The sequence below is a fragment of the Ilyonectria robusta genome, assembly GCF_021365365.1.
Source record: "Ilyonectria robusta strain PMI_751 chromosome Unknown BGZ61scaffold_2, whole genome shotgun sequence".
In the NCBI taxonomy this organism is placed as follows: Eukaryota; Fungi; Ascomycota; class Sordariomycetes; order Hypocreales; family Nectriaceae; genus Ilyonectria; species Ilyonectria robusta.
Window position 1 is genome coordinate 1,479,303 of NW_025764436.1, and position 21,313 is coordinate 1,500,615.

The window sequence follows — 21,313 nt, forward strand, 5'->3', positions numbered from 1 at the left end:
GGGGGTCGCAGGCAGCCGAGCAAACAAACACTGTGGGGATTTATTATGTTCATTGGTTGCCTTGAAAGGGAGCAAGTTGTGTGATCATCTCGTCAGAATTTAATGTTTTGTATAGAGGGCAGATGTGACAAGTCGAATGAGAGGTTTGAGGGCGGAACCCGGTCTAGAAGAAATGAAGAGCAGGGTGAATGAACTGTATAATGGAGTAGGCCAAGCCATAAGCAGAATCCTTGAATACATAACTTAGCTTGTCTAGGAAAGCAGTCCGACTTTGCCATTGAAAGACTCAATACCGATCGTGATCATCTTCCCGAATCTAATACAAATTGAGCGAACAACCGACAAGCAGTCCAGGCCTGCCTATCAAGGGGGAAAATGCCCTAAAGAGCCTTCTTCAAGTAGCGAATATGCTGCCATCCCTGTCTATGTCTATGTGCCATTCGTGCCTTCGTGTACACATTCCAGAATCCCAACTCCGAAGCACAGCCATAACCTATTCTCCAAATCCCTTCGGTTCAGCACGTAAGCAAGACATGATGATGTCCTCAGTGCCAGCTCCAAGATGCTGCCAATACCAGAAACCATAATCAGGCCGAATGTCCATCACGCCTCACGCCCCATATGCTTGCATCATGTCCTCCAACCCAAATCCTAAACGTTGATGGTGGTCGTGGTCTCGTCAAATCTCGCAGAAATCTTACAAATGACTGCTGGCGCATCGTTGAAACACTCGCGTTGCATCCGTTGACTGGCGCGAAGTCATCTCCCCATAGCAACCCCCCCATATCGAAGCAATGCATGATGCCACATGTCAACATCTCATCCCAAAACCTGCCAACTCCTAAGGCGAAGGAGCTAGTTGCTTCATCTTCATTCTGAACGCCATAAACTCGCGGAATCGCTGCTCGTGCTCGTCACATGATGCAAGCCATCTTTTTCGTACATCGCTGTCCTGCTGTAACCAGTTGAAATATTCTTGAATCTCGGCGTCATCACGAGCTTCCAAGAATGAGTAGCCCAGTGACTTCCGCTTGTTCGCAATGTTGAGCTTCCTAGTACTGAAATGATCCACGACACTAGCATTGAACCTATCCCATTCTTGCAAATAGATCTCGAATTCTTTGACGTATTTATCCCAAGACGCAACGTTCGGTTTCATCCCGTTGATGGCAACAGATGGTGGGAGCATGGGAGCGATAGGAGGTGTCGGGAAAACAAGACTCTGCGGTTTGTAAGGCTTGATAGGAATGCTGGCCGAGGCCTTGCTTTCAAAGGGCAAGTTGTCCTTCAACTCGGTAAAAGACCGCAAGCCAGAGTCCTGGTGAGTAAATGGTGCGACATTCTTCAGATCAGCAAGGCTCGCCCGGAATTCCTCGCTGTCTTCTGATCCCACTGCATTTGGGTTGAATTCCTTCTTCGGGCTTTCCGCGAGCTTCGCTTCACCGTTCACGCCCTCAACGTTTCCAGGTCGCCACTCTGGCCTTGAGGGCTCCACATTGATATTTCTTGCGCCAGTTGGTGGTTGAGTCGAGTTGAAGGATGGCGGTGGTGGTGGTACAGCCGCCGCTGATTCTGGTACTGCCGAGCCGGCGGGAGGGCTATCAATATCCATAGCCTGAGGGCTGTCTGCCGCAACAGGTCCCCCCTTAGGTTGACGCCCCCGCCACGGGAGCTCCTCCTCTTCGCTGCTGCTATCATCAGGTACAGTTGAGATCCCTGGCACCTTGGTAGGTTTCGCCTTCCTCGGATTGCCTCGCATGGATCGGGTTGGTGACGCTGCTTTGACTGGGGATGGCTGCGGGACGAAGGTATGCGGGCCGAACTCGTTGCTCCAGCCGTCAGGGTTAAAGCCTGGCTCCGGAGTCCCAGACTCGGAAGGGACGCTTGAAGTATCATTACGGTTAATCGTAGGGCGTTTGGTCGGTGAGCGGCGGCCGGTGCGGTTCCCTGACTGGGAATGTGGCTTCGTGGGGCTACCCTGCTCAGAACCACCAGCGCTAAATTGCCAAGAATCTGCGTCCTGGTCGTCTACAAAACTCGTGTTGATATCATCAGTGGTGCTTCGTGAGAAGGTGTGGTGTTCGGGAGAAGTTTGTGCAAAAGTGTCGTCGTTTACGGGGAAACTGAAGCTATTCGAGGCTTTGATGTTAGCGCTATTCGAGAAAGTAAGTGGCTCTGGATTCTGGTCTTTGGGTTTTCTCTTCTCAGCTAACCCCCCAGGTGCCGCATTTTTGATCAGCTGGGCTAGCAACTGCTGCTGTTGCCGCTCAAAGGGGGTCAGCAGAAGGGAAGAGTCTTGATCTCCACTAGGAGACGGGTTGAAGGATGAGCCGTTGTCAGAATTGAAGGGGTATGTTGCATCATCTTGATGCATTGCTGTCCAACCCGGCTCAGGTGCATGGGCATTGTAGGTGTGACATGTGCTGCAGCTTGAAAAGGACGACGGCGGATGATTAATACGTGAACAGGGCGGTGTGTCATACATAGTCGGGCCTCCAGGAGTGTTGCTCTGGGGTTTGGATGCTGGCACGGTCAGTCTTCTGTATATTCTCAAGGAGTTATATAGGCTTACGGGTCTCAGTCGTGGGGGCATTAGGCGGCTGGGCGGTAGAGCCATTTGGGGGTGCTGTGGTGGACGAAGACTTTTGACCGGCGCGAGTTTTCTTGAGGGGCGCTTTGCGGCGAGCGTCCACATCTACGGGAATGTTCGAATGCTCTTTTCCCATACTTGGGAGGTCCCATGATGTCGGTTCTTCTCCATTTGACCCTTTCGGCCTATCGGCGAAGCTGCGCTGTCCGGTGGGCGTTTCAATATCTGGAGAGGAGGTATCATGTCGGCGGCTCTCTCGACTACTGTTTGTTCGACCTAAGGGCACACCATCAAAGGGGTTTGTCTTTTCGCCGCCGTGCTTAGAATATGGCGTGCTTTGTCGGGTATCCGCGGAACTGTCTCGGTCTCTGAACTGACTCAAGGGATCCGGCATTGGTACTGGGCCAGGTCGTCCTGAATTAGGGCCATCTTGGGCGAATTGGGCGAAGCGCTCAGGGTCTGGTCGCGAATTGTAGTTACTGCTGGCCACAGGAGGCTCGTCACCATGCGTAGCTGACCGAGGGTGGTAGCCTGCCCTTCTAGATCCGAAGGAAGCCTGGGCGCGTTGTCTTGCGGACTCAGTTCGCGGTGGAGGGGGTGGGGGAGTTGGTCGAGGCTGCTCGGCCGGCTTCGGGTTCGCCTGTGATGGCTTGCGCATGTTCTCAAATGCCTTGGCCGCATTCTTCTTGGCTTCCTGATCAGCACTTGTGTACTGCTTTGCGGTTGGGGGGACGCCTTGGGAAAAACGGTTTTGCCATCTTTGAGCTCCAGAGGGTGCGGGCCGATTTGGCTGGTTCCGATTCGGCTGGTTACGGCGAGGAGGCGGCGGGAACGCATCGCCGGCACTCGACCAAGGGTTGCCCCTTACGCCCGAGGCAGTAGGGTATCTGGATCGAGTTCTGGTCGCATCGTACTTTGACTTCTGCTCAGGATCTGAAAGAATCTCATGTGCTGACTGAATGATCTGGAATTTCGTGTTCACTTCTTGCTCTCGACCAGGGTTTCGATCCGGGTGGTATTTCAAGGCTATCGGATGGGTTAGTCAATTCGAGTTTCCAACGGTTGTCTACCTCATACCAAGCTTCCGGAACTGTTTCTTGATATCGTCCCCATCTGCCGACGCAGGCAGCTCGAGGTCTGCGTAGTAGTCCCGGGGTGTACCCATCGCAGTCGGCGGCCCAGGTGTGTCGAGAACCCTTTACCAGAGCCGGGTATGTGAAAAGCGAGTCCTGCTAATTCCTTGGTGGCAATGCTGCGGGTCTTGGTTTGAAAAGATGAAGGGACAAATCTCCAGCAGGGTTTGGATCCAAGGTTGGGTATGCGCGACGCTTCTGTTGGGAAACCCGAAGTCAGCGTTGGATTAGGGTGTAGGTTAGGGTAATGTGCAAGTGAAGCGACAGGTGAAGCGGGCGTCGAGGGTGGGGAGCGGCGTGTGTTCGTGGGAAGGCGTACAATCGAGGTTTTCTGTCGTCGTGAGAAAGTTGAGAATCGAAGGAGTAGTTTGCTGACAGCTGGTCCAACTCTGTCAGCGGGTGTTCAACGGCACAGAGGAGTGGGAAATCGCAGTGGACGGCGAGGGTCGGGGCTCTGAGGGTCGGGGCTCTGAGGGCAGGAAGAGATGAAGGGAGTAGCGGGCGACGTGGAAGACGATCTCGGTGTCAGCCAGTCAAAGGCGACTGGGCCCAGCAGAGCTTTAGGCGTGCGTCCCCTCGATCTACCGTGGCGCAAGGCAGGCAGGGCGGGCCCAAGTTATCTCTGTTCCTCGAGATGCGACACGAGGCGCCCCCCAGGCTCAGACTCGCTGCTGGAGAGGATTGGGCAGCGGATCAACAGAGCAAGCACGCTTACCAGAATGACGTCAGGTCCGGGGGATGGAGGCGGGCTCGACGTCGGATGACAGGGACCGGGTGTGAAGCCGGAGAACGCGGCGGAGTCAGCGATAAATCGAGAGAGGTCGGGCTCCCAAAGTCGCGAAGTGCAGCTTGAAGGCGAGGAGCTGGCGCAGTGCAACAGTGGATGTGCCGCGGTTGAGGTGTGACGGATGGAAGCGCTAAGTCGGCGGGCCAGGTGCGCTGCGTTGTACAGGTACTTCCCTTAGGCACGAAGAGCAGAGGTAAAAGGCCCAAAAATGTACAACGGCGGGCCGCGTTTGGGGACTGTGGCTCAGCGCTTGATTTTCGCCTTCCAGCGAGAGTGCTCTGTCTTCTGTCTGAGGCGTCGGATATGTGCTTTACAGCATAATTAGCGTGTCTCGGCTGTTCTGCAAGACATCTCCCAAAGAAGCCGGCCAGATCGAGATTGTGCTTGCTTGCTTGCTGGGGGTTTGGGGGCAGATTTCTCCGGTGCGAGACAGCTGCAAAGAAAGAAAACAAAACAAGCTATCATTGGCGGGGTCACCATGGGCAGCAGCGGAACAATGAAGCGAGCTGCGATGACAGCAATAGCCCCACTTTCGTGCTGGAATTGGCAAGGCCTGTCCTTGATTCACTGACATGCAGACGGGCGAACAACTGGACCATTCTGTAATTCATCTTGTTTGCATGCTCGTATTTATTGCCTCTCTATTCATCCCATTATTCACCAACTGGTTCTTTGGGGCGAGGAAATACCCGTGTAACAACTGGTGAGCATTGCACATCATCGTGACATTTCGTCGCTTAGGTATTTTGTCCATTAGATTCCATTCAGATGCCCACCTTCTTTCTAAAAATCAGATCAAAAGCCTTGGTATTGTGGTATTGTCATGATTCGATATGTTAATAATCAGGTACCTACGACCTTCATGACTCCCAAGGCCTCCAATGCCCGCCAAACAGTCGTGCAGCACTGCCACAACCGTTTGACGTGGACAGTCGTCATCCGAACACGGACTCCTCTCCAGCCACAAATCAATTCATCACTTCGGATAGCACATGACGACACCAAGGTACCGTCACTCAAGGCAGCTTGGGGAGTCTTCTGTCGATTTGGCGCCATCAATTCCGGGTTGAAAGGCACGAACAGGTTGCTTCTAGGCGACCCAACGAGCACACATCTTTATTGCTGACCCAACGAGACGACGCGCATATGACCAACGCACCTCAGCGTCAGCGCGCCCCCACAGCTCATCCCAGTTCCATGAGGACACTCAACACTGGAGTTACACTAAGCTTGATGGACAGCTGGGAGATCCAGCTGCCTCGGGCCGAATGACTCCTCCGCCGCATCGTGACAAGTGCTGTCATGACTCCTTCAGAGGGGCCTCCAGCTTATACTGATATAGAGCTCACACTGTGACGCCGGCTCCAAAGCACCATGCCATCACAAAGCAAAACCATAAGGACGTAGTTTCAACAATTATTCTGCCCTGTCGTATGTCATCGTTCAATCATCCCCGGCTCAGCTTCCCTGCATCGCCTTCTCCGCGGCAATCTTGGCCTCCATCTTCCTCCTGGCTGCCAGAATCATCTCATCCCTCCTCTTCTGTAGCGAAGCGTGCCTCTCTTCCCGGTTTGAGCTCCACGCCTTGCCCTTCTTGTCGTCCTCCGTCGCCTCCTCAGACGCAACCTTCCCCTTCAAGTTATATCGCGTAATCAGGTCCGGTTGCGCCGGCTTGTGCGGTTGTCGGGGCGCTGTTACCGTGCTGGTGCTGCCACCGGGGGGCGGGGGAGGTTGGAAGGTGATCGGGGGCTACATGGGCGTCACCGTTAGCAAAATCCATTGTGCACATCGCGCTCGGAAGGGTTGACCGAGGGAATTGACGACATACCGTGTCCAGTCGGCCGGCGAGAATCCGCTCGGTGGTGTTCTGAATATTGCCCCCGTTCCGTTGCAGGTCCCAGAGGATACTTCGCCTCTCCGCCTGCGGAAACATCTGTTGTATCCTATCGACTGCGATCTCTCTTGACCTGAGGAAGGCCTCCGGTGATCGGGAGGGCTGCTGGGGCGCGGGGCCTCCAAAGAAGAGGTATCGTATTATCAAGCCGAAGACGACCAGTATGGCCACGAAGTATGGCAGCGAGATCTGTTCGTCCGACATGGTTGCTCGGATGTCCGTCTCTGGATAAAGCGGTGGGAATAGCGCTTCGTTGAGCAAAGGTGGGGAGTGATCGACTGCGACGGCGGTTGAGGCGTCGATGCCTGTATTCAAAAGTATTCACAAGGTATTCCACAAGCCAGAGAGTGGCGGTCGTGGGTCGATGCCCATCTATTCTTAATCCAACAAGACAAGACCAGGTTACGGAGCCGGGGTTCCAGCCTCGCTGCTTGGTAGGTAGCGCACTCAAGTAGTAAGCCGGTCGTGGAGGAACCTCGGCTAATATCTTCGTCCCCTGAACAAACGATAAGCTCACACGACATCGCACGCGACATACCCCCACAGACTGCGACGAGGTCGGAGCTACTACAAGCCTACAAGATTTGGTCAAACTCGGTGACCATCTCATTTTAATACCGTAAAACAACCTTACCATAGAACTCGAGGCTGACCTTCTCGTCCACCCGAGCATCAACATCAAGAACAAAAGGACCGACATTCACTAGCACGTGCTCGTTTCATGCGACTGGGAAGCATCCTGTATTAACCCGGTGCAGCCCTCAAATCCAGGTGACAACCCGTCTACCTCAATGACCAGATCGTACCGTCCCAGACCCCAGGGTCAACAGACCCGATTCATTACCGCAAGTAACAGTTGCCCTGCCTTGACGGCGAAACGCCCGATGATACACTTCGCCCAGTTTCAACCAGCCAATGCTAAGCATCAAATCACCCAATCCGTCGGAATCCGATCATGCCTGTTCAACATTATGGCACAACAGGTGCCTGGTTGAGGGTCGTGTCTAGATCCCCATAATGCAGAGTGAACTCCCTCTGTGCGGACTGTGTTAGCATCTGTATCTACAGAGGACAAAAGAGGCGACCTACTCGTTCTTTCCGCCAATTCGAGGTGTCCCACACGATGTAGTATCCGCGCTCATGGTTTGGGCTCAGTATTTGAGGAGTCATATGCTCATCCTTGGTGAGCCACACTTGTAGCTTCTTGTGCCACCGCCAGTTTCGAGAGTGCCTGTGCCATGTTAGCATGTCGAGCAACCATTGACGTCAGTCACTGCTCACAGTTCCACCGCAGCCATTTGTTGCTTGACATCTGCTGGGCAGCTGTAGAAGATCCAGAACAAGGTCTCCTCGTTGAAGCTCTGGATCTTGCTCTCAATCGGCTGTACATTTGTCACGCTGTAACAATCAGGCAGCCGGAACTTCCCAGTATTCGCCGTTGGTCTCGGAGGCGCATCGTCGAAAAGAGAGTAGATCTGGGTCGAGAAAGGCCTGTGGCGGTTAGTGGACGTCGAGAAATCTGAGGTTGGAAAACTCACTCTTGAGATCCCATGTCGAGCCCGAGTGAAGTAGGATCCATGCCCACAACCATTGCATGGTAGTCCGGGTAGTTGTTCATCAACGTTCGCAGCCCCTTGATCCCCCACTTATCCACCGCAGGCATACCCTCAAGAGGGTCAATCACTTCGGGGGCGCTGTTCTCGTTCTCGTCCTTCACCTTCTTCACGGAATCATCAGTGCCAACCGGACCCAAAGGGGGGCGGCTCTCCAGATCTTGCGAAGCTCCATCAGTTGCAAGCGCAGACGCCCCCGAAACCTCCTCTCGGAATGATGGCGGTGTTCGTCTCGCTTCCTCTTCATTGCCAATAGCCTTGAGATCTCGCGGTCGGGGAAAGCCTTTAGAAGTTAGGATGAATTCAAGGAACAGGGGGACCAATGTACTGACCAGGTGCACCTACTCCCGGGGGCGATCTTACTTCACTCACCCGGCTGTTGGCCGAAAGAGCGTTAAGAAGACCATTCCCCCGGTTGTTCTGCACAGGCCCTGGTGCTCCGGTTTGAGGACCGAATCCCAGAGACGACATCAGATTTGCGCCACGCTCCGATCCTATCTCACCGTTGGCGGTTCTGTTAAGTGGAGGGAAGTCGTCGATGCTCGTAGATTGCGGCTGAGATGGTTGGACACCCATGCTTCCCTGGGTTCCGAATCGGAACGACCCCTGCACTGAAGACATACGAGAAGAGTTGGGACTGAAGAGGTCGTCTTGGACTCCTTGCTGGGACGACAGCGGAGTCGGCTGGCTGCGTTGTATGGGGCCACCCAGGTTTCGGGACCCAGTGCCTGACCACATCGAAGCTTGATTAGCACTCGAGAGCTGAGAGTTGTTCGATAATGAAGGGAATTCCCTAGATATATATAGTCAGCACAAACAATCCAGGGCCGATGATATCGGGGATGGTGGGCCATGTCAAGGGAGGCAATAAAGCAAACGGCCAAGCAGTACCCCTTCACAACAGCTGAGTAGGCCAAGCCCGATGGTCTTTCAGGCGTTGACCAATCATCGACTGTCACATTGCGTTTTCTGGATAATCTTGGCTTCCTTGTGTTGCGGGAACCCATGATGTTGGCCGTGTATGAGGGGTGCGAACAAAGAAGCAACGAGTTGAGTAAACGAAAAGAACATACGACAAGTCGAGCGGTGTTGCTGGTTGCGAACCGCTCAAGCTTTGAGCGAAGCTGACGTTTCCGCCGAGTTGACGGTTGGGATTTTGAAGGCCAGCAGCTCCCATCGGCACGCCTCCACCAAACGCCCAGCCGGAGCTATTGTTCGCTGTATTGATGGCGCAACAGTCAGCCCCCACAATAGAACGCAAGTGGCCGCACAGCCAACCCGCGGGCACCAAGCCATACCTAGCTTTCCATTCGGTAAACGGTTCGATCCTACTCGTCCCGGTTGTTGGGGTTGTTGTTGACCTCCAAAGCCACCAGGCATGCCGCGGAGTGTTTGTGGCACTGACCCTACCGTCCGAGACCTTGGTCAGCCGTTGCTCGAATGATCGCTGCATAGCACGCCAGCCCAGACTTGGGCGACACGTAATGCCTCCTTCCCCTTGCCTCTTTCACCTCTCGCATCGGTTCGAAGTCGCTCCTCGGATCATGCCCAAGCGGCAGACGTCAGGCAAGGGAGGGGCATGGTCACAAAGAGGAGGCTGCGAGCCCACGACGGCACCAGAGCGCGGCGCAAGCAGCGCAACGTGCTGGCTCGGTCGCTCTCTTCGTCTCGACGGCGAAACATGTTCGTGGGATCGTGGATTGGGCAAGCAGCGGGGTCTATGGCGAAGGAGGAACGAGGTGGTCGGGAGCGGTCCTACCTGGCCGGTTCATGATTGCAAAGGGATCGCGTGAGCGACTAACGGCGCGGGCGCGATGTTCGTGGGTTCTCGGTTCGGAGTACGGGGCTGCTCGGGTCGAAGTCGGTCGTTAGGCAGCGTCTTTGCCTGTCGAGATGGTGTTTGCACTTTTGCAGCGCTGGTCGGAGAAGGCTGCTTAAGGCTCGATGTACCTGGAGCCGTGGCCGGATTCAAGTGGGTCCGCACCGACAGCGACGTGCTCGCCAATCAAGTTTTGGTGTGGGCCAAGGCTGACGTTGATGCTTGCTCACAACACAGCTGAGGCGCCTTAGCGGAACGACCCCGGACACTGTGAGTCCTGGTGCGCGTCTCCATGCCAGCGGGGTCGGGTTCTATTCACGCCTCTATCGACTTATTTGACGGCTTGCTGGAAGCTTCTCTCAAAGTCTACGCCCGCCACGTTTTTCCCAATCAAGATTATCTTGCCCTCTGCCGGCGTCTCCTGGTCCACGTTTACGGGGGCCTCGTTTATCTCAAAGACCTCTCTGACGCCCTGTAGTATCTTGACGTCTCCGTTGTCGAATACGAGGCGGCCCTTGCAACGGTGTATTTCGAACGTCTTCTCCTCCGCCGCCGCTGGAAGTTTGCTATCCCACAACACGGCCCGTAACCAGCGGTCGACGTCGTCCAATTGGCCGGGCCGTAGGCGACCGACAGGAACTGTCACAGTAGATATTGTCTAAGCAGTCAGCGCAATGCTCATCCCCGACCCGTCGATTTCCAGCCACTCACAGGATCAAGATGACTGTGCCCCTTGGCACTGGCTTCCGATTCATCAAACTGGTCATAGGCATGCAAATCGAGTAGGAAGCCCTCCAGCTGCGGCACCACACTCCGTTCCGTCACGTGGATTTTTGCCAGCCCGTTGATGGATTCAATCCTGGCTCGCACCGAGCTGAGCTCACTCTCGGTGACCATGTCGGCCTTGTTGATGACAATCACATCTGCGTGAGAGATCTGGACGTGAGCAGTAGTCATTAGAGGGCCATGATCGTCGTGGCCCTCGTGGTCGTTGTGGCCCTCAACCTTGCCACTCGGATCATCGAGACTGCGCAGGATGTTCTTCGCATCCACCAGGGTCACAATGCCGTCTAGGTATATCGTGCTACCAAGGCCGTCATCTACCCAGAAGAGGGGCGCAAGGTTCCCAGGGTCAGCAAGGCCTGTAGTCTCAAGAAGGATGTAGTCGAATGCGCCCTTCTTGTCCATCAGCGACTCGATGGCATTCACTCCGGTGTCCCTAAGGATGTTAGCCGCTTCCGTGGTGGGTTAGAAGGTGCCCTACTTCACTGAGCAGCATATGCAGCCGTTTCCGACCTCAAGCCATTCCTCAACCTGCTCATCTCCCTTGTTCACGGTGAGGGACTTCTCGATGTCGATGGCTGCAAACCCACTTAGAGAAATAACTCATCAAGGGTCGCAATGGAACCTACAATCTCCGAATTCTATTACCCAGGTCAATAAAGGAGCTCTAACTTGATGTGGTTGTGCAAACCATTCATAATCACGGCAATCTTCTTGCCGTGCTGCGCCGTGAGGATGTAATTCAGCAATGTCGTTTTACCCGCTCCCAAATAACCTAAATAATGTCAGAATATTTGATACTAAATGAGACGAAGTCATGTTCACGTTACCTGTCACAATAGTGATCGGGACCTTGACTGTGATCTCCTCTGGAGCATCGCCGGTGGTAGTGTCGACCAGCTCTGGCGGGGCATCATCGTCAAAATCCATGGTGATGAATGGTGCCGAATAAACCTGGCTAGTAATCCCAGGTTCTAGGTTACGGGAACCTATTAGTCGATTTAGAGTGAATCTCTTCACCTGCAGATGCTCTTTCCAAAGGTCACTGCCAGTGCTTGTCTTCATCAACTGGGGTTTTGCAGCATCCCGCAGCCATGACAAAAATGATTCGCACACGGGCATCTCGCACGGCCCCCGATAGCTGCATCTTAGTCGTGTGTATGCACTTACTGAGCTCCAGTCAGAAAATGCAACTAACGCACCCAAGCGTCTCCAACCCGCAGCCTCGTCGTTGTCTTAGGCGCCTAGCAGCTCTCTCCCCGACCTCGTCGCAAAAGCGATCTCCGAATTCGAACGCGCTGCGGCCTCGCCTCAACCCACCATGTCCCTAGCACCGAGCTCCCCACGATTGCCAAGTCCGCCGCCGCCGGCCGAGATCCAGATTGGACCCAAATCGCCCTCTGGCGGCCCGGCGGCCAGTCCCCAGACAACGCACTCGGAGCAGACGCTGCTTGACGCGAGCTCCAGGCGGCGCATACACCCGGGAACCAAAGCTACCGACATGGCAGCCGGTCCTCCCTTGATACCCCTTCACGAGGTTCGTTTAGAGCTGGAATCGCCACATGCCTACCTCAGAAACTAACCTCAACCAGCTGGATTCAGCGTTCCAACTCCAGGAACACCTTGCCGCCCTCCACTGCTACCATACCGCCTCCAACACCCAGCCGCTCACCCGACAAACCGCCCTCCAGCTCGCGAAACCTCCTACCGGTATCGATCGTACCATCTGGCTCTACGAGCTCTGCCGCTTCCTCATCTCGCAGTGCAACTCCCTCATCGTCGGCTTCCTCTTCGACACCCCTCCATGCAGCGCAAGCACGTGTCCCGAGATGCGCGCCTCTGAATGGCAGTTCCTATGCGCTGTCCATGAGCAGCCCAAGAGCTGCTGTGCAATCGACTACTGCTGCCACACTCTCGACTGGGCCGCCAACGTCGTCACTGACCAAAAGATATTCCCCAGCCGATTCGTCGTCCTCAGCGATAACCATAGCAAGAACGTTGGGGTCAAGAATCTGGTCAACGTGTTTCGCCGTCTTCATCGCATATTTGCTCATGCGTGGTTCCAGCACCGCGGGGTCTTCTGGTCTGTTGAGGGCCAGACTGGTCTGTACGTCTTTTTCAAGACCGTCTGCGACCTGTACGACTTATTGCCTGCGGAGAACTACAAGCTGCCCCCAGAGGCCGAAGGCTTGGAAGCCCCAACAGTAGAGCAAGAGATTGAGAAGCCTACGCCAACCATCCTGAAGCCCCAGGTACAGCAACACGGCTCAAGTGGTGAAGAAGATAACCTCCATCCTACTCGAACCAACACACGACGACATATTAGGAGCAGTCCGTCGACCGGTAGTGCTGTTACGACGGTCCTAGAAGCAGAGGAAGAGGAGGCAGGTGGTGTGTCACGGAGGCTAAAAGAGATGCACATTTCGGCCCCCTCGACTGTCGAGGAGGAGCCTGAGGTCGCGGAAGTCCCCGTCATTGTTGAACAATCCGTCATGGCACAATCCTCGGCTCAGGACCAAGACCCACTCACCCCAGAAACTGAAGAGGATGAGGACGAGGAGGACGAGGAGGACGAAGAGGAAAGCGAGGAAGATGAGGACGCAGACCAAACCATCATGGAAGCGGACCCTGACCCTGACCCTGAGCCAACAGAGAACAAGGATGCACGAGCCGATAAGCCCGCACCGCCGCAGGAGGAGGACGCCTCGGAGGATGCCACAGATGACGGCAAGCCCAAGGACGACCCTGCAACTGAGAAAAAGCCCGAAGCATCTTCCAAGACCCCAGCATCGACAGAGGTCGAGGAACCTGCCAAAGAGGCAGCCTCCGGGCAACCAGCTACCGAAGTCGACGCAAAGAAACCCGAGGAAGACACGACTGCCGCTCCATCGAAAACCGAGCCCGCAGAGGACGATAAATAAGTTACCAGATGGACCTAGTCTAGTTATGTTCATTTCAGGTGTGCATCAGCTGGTGGTTCAAATCTGGCTTATCCAGATGCCCGCTAGGTGCTCATCCACTGTAGTTGAAGCCGTGTATAATAATATCCCCTTCAAGAAGATATGAGGATACATAAAAGATTTTTCCAGTAGGCACGGCAGACGAACGATGAATGGCTTTTTTTTCCTCATCTTATAGGGACGGATATCCATCGCCAAAATGTGCCTGTTTCCGTTTATTCTCTATGCAATCGAATCTCTCGGCCACCACACAACGTTGAGAGACGTTGGGTCTCTATGACATGGGAGATAAATGGAGATAAATCGCCCGGCCCGTTTCTTTCACTCTTCCAATGTTTGCTTTTCTTTCATGTTGCAACCCCAAGAACGGATCGCAAATATGTTGTGTATAAATAGAACTGAAAATGCTAGCAGCTGAGTAGTTGTCTGGCTAGCAACTTCCCGCCCCTGGTACTCGGTTCCAAGATCAATGTCCTTTGCGTCTACAATCCCAAGCATCACTCTCCGCTGGATTTGTATTCGTGGCAGGGTTTTTTTTTCCTGGAGCAGATTGCATCGTTTTGGTCTCTGGTTGAGCCCTGATGCTGTCTCCTGAGCCTGTCCAGGACCAGTTCTTTTGATTTTTTGCACAGAGGAGTTTGGGTTTTTATTTTTCACTCGCTGGTCTTAGGTTGCCGGACCATCTCCCATAGTGGATGATCCACTATCTTGCTCGTTCATCGATAGCTTTGCAAAGATATGTCGAACCTCTCGGAGGTTTTCTTGCTGGGCCGTCACGGCGGCGGCATTTCGTTCGTCGGCAAAGCCTCGAATACTCTGCAATACTATATTAAATCTTTCGTCATTCGGAATCCACCACTGAGCGCATGATGGATCTCGAAACATTTCGGCCATTTTGGTTCGAAGGCTGATCGGGTGGATGTATCTGGTTATCCAGTCAGTTCGCAATTCTTGACTTTCTGATCGGGAAAGCATAGCGCCGGAATCTGAATCTTACCCCATAGTCTCAAGCAACGCAAATTTTCGGCGAAACCACATGTGATGCCGCGCATCCTGAGGTAAAAATAGAGCAGCAATAGCAATACTTGCCTGGGTGAGGATCAACACGCCTTTGGGGGTAAAAGGCCAGTATTCCAGAGACTCGAAATATTGGCACGCCATATAAGCGTATTGACCCAACTCCCCAAACAGAATTTCTGGCGACATAGTTGATGACTGGCATTTGTGCATGATCATGATGGAATTCCATTCAGCACAGAGAATCGTTGTCGTAAATAATGGATGTTCGTAAAGAATTCCGGGGGTGTATGGGTCGACAATATCGTCGGGATCTGAGTGTTGTGGTGTCGGATAATCGGTAACGAGGTATCTGGTATCGGATAATGTAGGATCTCTCGTCTCCTTCCACTCGACGAGAAGTCTGGTCATCTGATCGTGTTCAAGAGCAAATTGGTCGGCGGAGATTTGGCCTCGACTGCCCCGTGCGAACAGGATCGACATGTCATACGAAATCAGACGAAGCCTTGCAGACCACTCTTCAATTCTCCAACGCAACTCCTCGGGATATGTTATCATCTGCGATTGGTGGAATTCCACCATGGCAGTGAACCACTCGCGGGGCAGGTCGGTTGGGAAACCTCCCATCAAAGCAATAAAGTTGTCAAACCGGGCGTACCACTGGAGACACATGCGGCCCATAGGAGTCTGCATAATCGTTTGAGGTGTGAACATGCTAGTAAGGATTTCGAGCGCTGCTTTTTGGTGGCCCATCAGGTTGACCCAATCACCCAAATACTCCTACCACAAATATTAGCCAACAACGACAAACAAACTGCTTGGTCAGTACGCACCTCGATCGTAGCTAGCTGCAAGATGGTCAAGAGCGTTGCTACGGTATGTTTCTCTTTCCGCTTTAGAGTGCCCAATAACAAGGTAACACTTCTATTGTAATATTGGAGAAAATCCTGTAGCTTCCCATTTGGGTCCTGAAGGGTCAGGTGGTAGGCAGAGAACCCAACCAAGGCGTTGAGCAGCGGCTCGTGCCTTAGAGCTGCACTCGGGAAGATGGTCTTGAAGAATTCATCCGAGTCGTGAGGGATGCAGTAATGAAAGTTGGTCATGTTATCAACGAAGTGCCCGAGGCATCGTTGAAAATCTGGCGGAAGATGAGACCAATCAGGTGGCCCTAGATGAAGTGGAAACTCGACAGACGGATACGAGGTAGTTGAGAGACTAATAGGAGTGGCCGTTGCGGTTGATGGAGATGAGCTTTTCGTACTGGCTTGTGATGGGGCCTCGGAGGGTTGACGTCGTGAAGGCATATTCCCCAAACCCTTGGAACCTTTCGAAGTCCTCTGCGCCGGGTCTTCGGATTCGTCCTCGTCTAGAATTGTTTCAAGCCTGCTTTCTTGCTCCGTGTCTTCGTCATCATCCGCGGTCGAGGACGACGGGCTCGCTTGCGTCCCTGCCCCTGGGTCCTTTGATCTGCCGCTCCCAGATGAGCCCTTTGAATTCGGAGGCTCGGGGTAAACACATTCGCGATTTCCTTTCTTGCAACCTAGCCCCAGGTTAGCATTTCCTCCCGTCGCAATTCGAGAGCACCTTGAAACCCACGTTCGCAAATCGGTCGTGTCTCGTCGCACTGGAACAATTAGCCAACTACCAAGTCCAATGTAGGGGTTGTGCCTACTTTGACTCTCCGACTCCTGCACATAAAGCAGCCCGAGCGCGTCCGACGGTGCTTTACATGATCCATGCCTGTCCCAGTGGCAGGGCCGGACTTCCTTCGACTCTTTTGTGGCTTGGACGGGTTAAACATCATGGGTTCCGGGAAACCCGTGAAGTATCCTAGTTGCTGGTATGGACCAGGTACCGGAGCCGATGGGATAGGAATTGGTTGTCCATGCAGGTGTGGCACGAACATTTCCTCGGGTGTAGTGACTGGATTCATCCCCGCCCCAGACATTGAGGAGAGGAAGTGGTGATAGTAATCGCCCATGGTGGCAGGCGAATCAAGAGTCGCTCGAGTAACTGGGGCGTTTCGGTGCTCTTAAGAAAGTCTGGGGCGGTGTTGGGGGGCAAAGGGTAAGACTTGCATGCTGGCCGGGGACGTGGCTGGTTGGATTGCAACCACTAGGGGCCTGCGTCAGAAACACAAATACCTGTGGTTGCACCAGAGCAGATTGTTTCTGCTTCAACACCAGGTCCGCGGTTCCAACCAGTCGGTTGCCAAGGGCAGCTAGGAATATATGAGCTTCAAGGCTCCAGCCAAGCAGGAACCAGCGGCGAAAGAAAGTACTTAATGAGACAAAGTTGACGGGGGTCAAGAATTCCAGGGGCCAGCTGCCAATTTCTCCCTGCTGCCGGTAGAAGTGGCTAACCAGGACCACGGTCGAGCCCTAGTCTATATTAACAACCCCTGGTAGAAATCCGGCGGAGTGGTAAGGGCGTGGAGGGAAAGGAATGAAATGTGATGGGGGGTTTGGATGATGTCGATGTGTCAGTGTGTCAGTGTGTGGCCCGGTCCAGAGCTGTCCAGCTTTTAGTTGAAAAGGAAGCTACAGGGTTAAGTCTGTCAAGACCCTTGGGCTTGCGGATAGATCCAGGAAAGCGGGAGAATGTCCGCGGTCTAGTGAAACGTGGGTTGCAAGGGCGCTGTTTGGTTGCTGGTGGGGGCTTTCAGGATGTCCGTCAACGAAGAGGGGTTGACCACAGGGTCATGTATAGCAGCTGGGGAGGGGGAGGTAGGCCGTCACGCCGTGACAGGAGAAGCTCAAGGGCCCTTTGTAGGGCAGAAGCTGGGCGGGATCCCGGGAAGTCAGGGGTGTCCATTCAGTCCGAAGTGGCGAGGAAGAGGTGGTATGGACCGTATGGTCGAAGGTAGTGTTGGTCCAGTTAGGTTGGGCAGCCCCCCTGGAGATGAAAGCCGGGGATGTCGTATTCTGCGGGAGAGTGCTGTGGCATGCAGACCTAATGGGGCGTCAATCGATGATCGTGGGCCGTCTCGGGAGCCAGCCAAGAACCAGGCCGGGTCTTTTAATGAGCGGCAAGGTCCACAAACAAGCAGCTGAGTAGAGCAGGCCACTAGTTGCGGATGGCCCGCACGTAGACGTAACGGTGTGGCAACAACAAGAGAGACAACAAGGGGAAAACAGAGCGGGTGGTGGTGTTGTTGAGTTGACAGCAGAGCCCCGTAGGTTTCTGCTACTTCTGTTGTTGCTTGTTGCGGGTGCGGATCCGGGCTAGAGATTCTGCAGAGGGGTGGATGGGGGGTGTGAGGGTGTGGGAAGTGTAGGTAGAAAGAAGCAAGTGCGGAAGAAACGCCGGCCGAGAGAAGAGGGAAATGGGTGTGTGTCTGTGTGTGTGCGTGTGTGGGAGGGAGAAGAGGGGGGGCCAAGGATGGAGAGGCGTTAAAGTGAGGAGAGAGTAAAGCAAGCACACTGTAGGGCCAGTGGCTTTGTTTGTTGTAGGGAGGCGGCACGATATTGATGATGATGATGCTGATGGCGATGGCGATGAAACAGGTAGCAGGAGTCAGCAAAGAGCAGCAATAAGAACAAACAGCGGCAATAACAATAAGTGTAGTTAACATGTAAGAACAGGTCCCCGGGATGTGGTGGTGGCCCAGGTGTCAGTAATAAGAATAAGAGCTGTACTAGAGGCCGAAGGACGGGGCGACGGATTATGGTGGATGATGTTATTCCAGCAGCGGGCGCGGGGCGGGACTGGGTTGGCGGCAGGTTGGCGGGTTGAAGGCAGGATGGTTGGAGGGGAAAGGAGCACCCCGGCCTCCCAGGCTACGATGTACCTTCCGCAAGAGCAAGGGTCCCGACCTTGCCTTGCAAGCTTCCAGACTCTTGGGCTGTTTGGGCTCTGCGATTCTGATCCTGGCAGTTCCAGGCCGCTGGTGCCTCTCTAGCCATAGCTTTCGCTTTCGCTCTGGCGTGCTGAGCTGACGATGGGATGGTAGACGGATACGCACAGTACACGGCTCGGAGTCTAGTCACTCTGATGAGGTGAGGCTTGCCCCGAACGAGCTTAACAGCGCGGAAAGCAAACCGGACGGTTGGACCGGACGACGTCAAACATACCTTGCTCTCCAACTGCTAGCCCCCCTCGAATGTCCCATCGACAGCCCGCGACAGCCACTCGACCGCTTGGCCGACACGGGCGGTGGCCTACTGGAGCTGAACTTCTGGAGGCAATAGTGGATCGGCCGCCGTGGCGTCCGTCGGGGCCGGAGTAACTACTTGTTCGTCCATGGTGCCCATTTTGGCATCTCACATCTGCGGCCGCGCGCTTGGCATCGACGCGCTCTCACCAGCACGAGAAGCATTTGGAAATGACCGTGACCAGGGGCGGCCTCGCGGACAGGCCCAACAGGCGGTGATGCAACGTTTTTTTGGGAGCCAAACCCCCAAGCCGCCGGGGGTCGATGCAGACTTGGATGCAGACCTGGATGCAGACCTGGCTTGCGCTGTCAGACGGCATGCCTGTCGCTGCCAAAATTGTATCCAGGCCCAACGCTGCACTCTATCCGTCGGGAGGGGAAGAGGGTAGTACTACGTAGGAGGTCGGAGGGAATCCATCCATCCATGCCACCCAGGGCTTCATAGCTCCCCTCCTCCTTCACCTCCTCCTCGCTGCAAGTGCAGGGGACCAGGGCATAACGCCGGCGCGACAGGGTATCCTGGTGTGACATCCGTTCATGGCTCCCTAGTAAAAACATGGTGTAGATGGCGATCTGATAGGGCCCCGTCGACTGGGCCGGGATAATTGGTTCAAACACATAATTGGTTCAAACAGGTTCATACAGGCTTCAGTTACGCCCTACTACGTATGTAGCATCAACTTCCACCAGACGCCGGATCCGTCCCAACTTCTGACAACCACCCACACAGCAAACGGCGTCTCAACGCTTGGATCAGCTGCCGCTCCCGGCGCTACTCATGGGTCGTCGCGTGGCCCGACCCAGCACCGCAGCGCCGCCATGGCTTCGTTTTTGACTTCACCCCAACAGTCGACAAGTCTTTTTATGCGGACCTCGGCATACCAAGAACGCCATCAAGGGCTGGCAGCGCCGGCAGTGGGTATTGGCCGGTTTTCAGTACACGCCATCTCCCTTTGTTCGGCCGGACCGGACCTCTCCCGGATGCGGAGGCCCGATGAAACGGAATGTACCGATTCCCATTCCAGTCACCGATCACACAACGGCCAAGTGCAGAGTACCTCTGCCGACGAACGATTTTTGGCAACGTGCTCAACCGGCCGCGATCCTCAATCCCCGTCTTGTGTGGCCTGGGCTTAATTAAGCACTAGGGAGAGTTCGGGCCAACCTGAAGCACAGGCCCGAAGAGAAACGGCATGCGTTGGAAGTTTGAAGGCATAGCAACCGCTGGGCCCTGCAGCAAGCATTGCCCCGTCAAGGGCCTCAGCTGTGATTTGGGATCAGCCCCGATTGCTCCGACCGGCCAATGTCTCGGAGGTCTCTTCGGAGCTATGAGTAACCCTTCCCTAGCTCTGCCTCCTTGTTAGGCTGCTGCACTTTCGGGCGCTACGAAACATATGTTGCCTGTCGGGGGGGGGTTGCTAGACTGACACACGGAAGGCGCCTCAGGAGCCACACGATCCATCTGCAAGAATTCAGAGACTGCCTCTGTACGATGATGTCGGTGTCTTACCTCACGTGGCATTCCTGACTCGGCTCCGACGACCGACAGTCAGGTGACTCTTGGATGGATGGAGCTTCATTGGCAAGTGTGCCCAAGTGCTGCAGGTGTACAGGCAAGCATCCCATGACAGCTGCGTGTCAACAAGGGCACCCGCCACTTTGCTTTGTTACACGGATTGGGAGCTTCCCGCCAAACCCTTGCCTACCTATATTCTAGAACGATGTCAGCAGCTGTGAAGAGCAGAGGAAATGATTGGGCAGTTAGCATTTCCGTTTGTGGTTGATCTACGAGCTTCTTTACACCACAAATCGCGGGCTCCTCTGTTGATCGCAGCCCTTGGACAACGCCGCGGTACTGGCCGCGATGTCAAGATAACAAGTCATGTTGGTGCCATGATGATCTTCCCTGGGCTGGTCAACCTGAACGTGCCCAGCCAACAGTCGGCTCCACAAGAGGAACCCGGGTGCAAGGGATCCGGGCTGTATTGAAAGCGGGCACCGGAAGTTTGACAACTACCAGGTAGGTTCCCAAGGTACAGGTACGTACCGTTTGCACAGTAGCACAGTGTACCTACCTTAGCAAATCTCTAATAAGCCCCTTAAACGCTTAGTATCCAGTACCCAGAAAGTATTAGATAATGTACCGAAGTTGGTTCTTATTTCTTCTAAAAGTGGACTCTTAGATGGATGTTGTTGATCTAGAGTATACTACTAAGTACAGTGTATAACATAAAATTATTTCTCAATTTCTAATTTTTAGAGAAGAGCTTCTGTGAGGCTCTTTTTATTCCGTTCATCGGTCATACATCGACTGTGTGGGGCTCCCTAGATATCCCCTATTGAAGTTGTCAAACTTCCTGCACCAACCCTCGTAGAGCATGGCCGTGAAGGGGCGGCATGGTACACCAAAGACCCAAAACGAACGGGGAGGTGACCTAACGGCTCCGTCGTTCATCTAGCCAATCCTGGGCTAGTCAGGAGCGATGATATCTTTATTTGTCGTATCAGTCGTACATATCGAATGCCACCCATTGGACAAAGTACGATTGGCGTTTGTTTTGCTC

General features: G+C 54.2%; 6 protein-coding genes across 6 annotated transcripts; 2 read left to right on the forward strand and 4 right to left on the reverse strand.

The window, feature by feature from the left end:
* Positions 1-559: 559 nt before the first annotated feature.
* BGZ61DRAFT_87002 (uncharacterized protein) lies at positions 560-4,031 on the reverse strand. Its single transcript, XM_046257168.1, has 4 exons — positions 3,668-4,031; positions 2,573-3,616; positions 2,484-2,523; positions 560-2,129 (listed from the first exon to the last, which is right to left on the reverse strand). The coding sequence occupies exons 1-4, from the start codon at positions 3,753-3,755 to the stop codon at positions 842-844; spliced, it is 2,460 nt and encodes an 819-aa protein (XP_046110650.1). The 5' UTR covers positions 3,756-4,031; the 3' UTR covers positions 560-841.
* Positions 4,032-5,968: 1,937 nt separating this feature from the next.
* Positions 5,969-6,608, reverse strand: BGZ61DRAFT_526882 (uncharacterized protein; the record flags this gene model as incomplete). The annotated part of the gene is made up of 2 exons (XM_046253026.1): positions 5,969-6,259; positions 6,339-6,608. 2 exons carry the CDS (start codon positions 6,606-6,608, stop codon positions 5,969-5,971), a joined length of 561 nt encoding a protein of 186 aa, XP_046110651.1.
* A 765-nt stretch (positions 6,609-7,373) lies between these two features.
* BGZ61DRAFT_489705 (uncharacterized protein) lies at positions 7,374-11,549 on the reverse strand (the record flags this gene model as incomplete). Its single annotated transcript, XM_046250245.1, has 13 exons — positions 7,374-7,439; positions 7,494-7,635; positions 7,686-7,895; positions 7,943-8,300; positions 8,350-8,810; positions 9,091-9,235; positions 9,316-9,437; positions 9,699-9,772; positions 10,016-10,057; positions 10,207-10,475; positions 10,526-11,071; positions 11,311-11,394; positions 11,450-11,549. 13 exons carry the CDS (start codon positions 11,547-11,549, stop codon positions 7,374-7,376), a joined length of 2,619 nt encoding a protein of 872 aa, XP_046110652.1.
* Positions 11,550-11,940: 391 nt separating this feature from the next.
* On the forward strand, positions 11,941-13,540 carry BGZ61DRAFT_339788 (Mob1/phocein; the record flags this gene model as incomplete). The annotated part of the gene is made up of 2 exons (XM_046239258.1): positions 11,941-12,160; positions 12,195-13,540. 2 exons carry the CDS (start codon positions 11,941-11,943, stop codon positions 13,538-13,540), a joined length of 1,566 nt encoding a protein of 521 aa, XP_046110653.1.
* A 705-nt stretch (positions 13,541-14,245) lies between these two features.
* BGZ61DRAFT_472246 (uncharacterized protein) lies at positions 14,246-16,577 on the reverse strand (the record flags this gene model as incomplete). The annotated part of the gene is made up of 5 exons (XM_046248312.1): positions 14,246-14,504; positions 14,577-15,376; positions 15,430-16,136; positions 16,193-16,220; positions 16,269-16,577. 5 exons carry the CDS (start codon positions 16,575-16,577, stop codon positions 14,246-14,248), a joined length of 2,103 nt encoding a protein of 700 aa, XP_046110654.1.
* Positions 16,578-17,262: 685 nt separating this feature from the next.
* Positions 17,263-17,649, forward strand: BGZ61DRAFT_472247 (uncharacterized protein; the record flags this gene model as incomplete). The annotated part of the gene is made up of 1 exon (XM_046248313.1): positions 17,263-17,649. The coding sequence occupies one exon, from the start codon at positions 17,263-17,265 to the stop codon at positions 17,647-17,649; it is 387 nt and encodes a 128-aa protein (XP_046110655.1).
* Positions 17,650-21,313: the final 3,664 nt, after the last annotated feature.